Below are 2,270 nucleotides of genomic sequence, written 5' to 3' on the forward strand. Positions count from 1 at the left end.
TCGAGTTTCATATTTTCTTTTTTTGCTTTAATTTACTTTTATTTCTAGTGTAAATAGAATTTTTTTTTTGGTTTATACATGTATCAAAATATGTTTATCCTTTTTACTCCACAATTCACTATCTTTTTGTAACAACATAACAGGTCATTTTTTGTTTATATTTTAATTAATTAAATTTGTGTATCACTTGGAAAGTTATTTTTTTATTATTTCATTTTCTCAATTATTTTTTTTTATGTGATATTTATTTCAGGTCCTCCGTTATTTTTTTTGTTTTATTTTATTTTATCTGGAACCAGCGAACATTTCCCTCTGGGGAAGAGGTCGGTTTTCACATACGAAACACCCCTCGCCCCAACAAGTGTATTTCCCTTGAAAACTCGAATTCGAAAATAAAATTACAAATCCAAAGAAGAAATTGGTGTAAATAGGTGTGATGAATGTAAAACAGCATTAGGTTTCCATCATCTAATACTAGGATATGTTTTGCATATAATTATATATAATGTTTGCGGATATTTTCCTGCGGCTTGACCTCGAATCCTAATTGCCCATGACGATTCGAACTTCTCGAACAACTTCCAGTCGGGCATTGAACGTGGACTAGTAATCTTCTCTCTCGTGTATCTTCTTGATTCAACATGTGGTAAATATTACGAAACTAATATATCTATGTTTAAGATACTGTCGTAGAAAAAATGTTTATTTGAATAGATGGCATGCTCAATTGCATTCGACATAATTTTATGTAGTTACAGAAAATGACATTATGCTTAAATCTGTACAATAAAACTACACTGTATGTGTCTGTAACTATTAAACGACTTATTGAACACTTTATCACAAAAGAGAGCAATGTCCATAAAGTTAAAATTATTAATGGTAGCTCTCATTATGCAGTAGATATCCAATTCAATATTAGCTTATAAACAATTCTGGGAGCGCGGTGTCCGGGGGGTAAAGTGCGTGGCTATTAACTCCAAGGACCCGAGTTCGAGCCCTCCTGGGCCCTGTTTCATAATAAAGTACAAACTAATACTATTAGTCTAGTAGATTTATCTTAATTCAATTACACAGACTTGTACAATAGTAACTTGTACTTTAGTATTTGTTAATTCCTGTAATATCACTAATAGTCATTCCTATCATGAAAAAAATAAGTATTAGTATTATTATCACACTAGTTTCTACACTTGTACTATGAACTAATACTATTAGCTTTCATTATGAAACAGGGCCCTAGGGTCGACTCAACCTCTTAAATTGGTCATCCTTAATTGGGTAAAAAACTGTCGGTTGAGTGTGATTCTGATCTTCACCTTGCACAACCGTTGGTCTAGTAACAGTACTTCTTTATAAAGTAATGAACCCTGACCCTTCATGGGTTGTAGTGGAACAGATTTAAATTTAAATTAAACAATTCTAAAATCTAAATATAATTTTTCTTTTTCGTACTAATATAATAAATATAATAAAATTCTCTAGATACCAAAACAAGCATAAATTTAAATCAAACAAACTAGCAAGGGTTCGAATTCCCCTGAATATTTGGTTTATATTTTAAATTTGGTGCTTTTAGCAATAAAAAAAATTAACTTTTATTGGAATTGAAACTTAAGGACAATGGGTATTAGAGAAATGATAAATATTAACTGAAAATAAAAATAAATAATTAAGTACTAACTAAAATGGATGAAAATAAAAATATTATACAAATATATAATTAAAGTCGATTATTTTTCTTTATTGCTTAATTTCATAACAATAATTATTATTGTATTTCAATAAACTATTAATGCATAATTAAACTGTGCAGGAGCAAAAAAGCAGGGTTTAAAGAAGTTCAGACTTTTAATGAAATAAAAAGCAGAGAGGGAGTGAATTATACAATTTATTCTATAATGTAAATAATACAATATTTATTATATAATAAGTAATACTTAAAAATTGTGGATACGTTAAAAGGTGAAAAATTGTGTTAATAGACATTGTACATTCAGTGTGTATATGTGAATTTTATTTAATTGATTTCTAGAAATACTTAAAAATTACAAAATTTATCCTGCATGAATAATAAAATTCTAATTTATTTGTAATAATTAGATAATACGAGGGAGTGAGTTATACAATTTATTCTATAATGTAAATAATACAATATTTATAATATTTACTATATGGTTAGTAATATTTAAAAATTGTGTAGAATATTTACTGGATGTGAATACGTTAAAAGGTGAAAAATTTAGTTAATAGGCATTGTAGTGTGTATA

At 27.8% G+C, this 2,270-nt stretch overlaps 1 protein-coding gene across 1 annotated transcript in view; it reads left to right on the top strand.

Moving 5' to 3' along the window:
• Positions 1 to 582: 582 nt before the first annotated feature.
• LOC106691196 (uncharacterized) overlaps positions 583 to 2,270 on the top strand; it is a 10,127-nt gene continuing 8,439 nt past the window's right edge. Inside the window, exon 1 of the mRNA XM_014436892.3 lies at positions 583 to 646. Within this exon, the coding sequence (XP_014292378.1) occupies positions 642 to 646 (5 nt within the window). The 5' untranslated portion in view covers positions 583 to 641. The remainder of the gene's footprint in view (positions 647 to 2,270) is intronic.

This window comes from Halyomorpha halys, unplaced genomic scaffold (genome assembly GCF_000696795.3).
Source record: "Halyomorpha halys isolate HHAL.00 unplaced genomic scaffold, Hhal_1.1 Scaffold2140.1, whole genome shotgun sequence".
Taxonomy (NCBI): domain Eukaryota; kingdom Metazoa; phylum Arthropoda; class Insecta; order Hemiptera; family Pentatomidae; genus Halyomorpha; species Halyomorpha halys.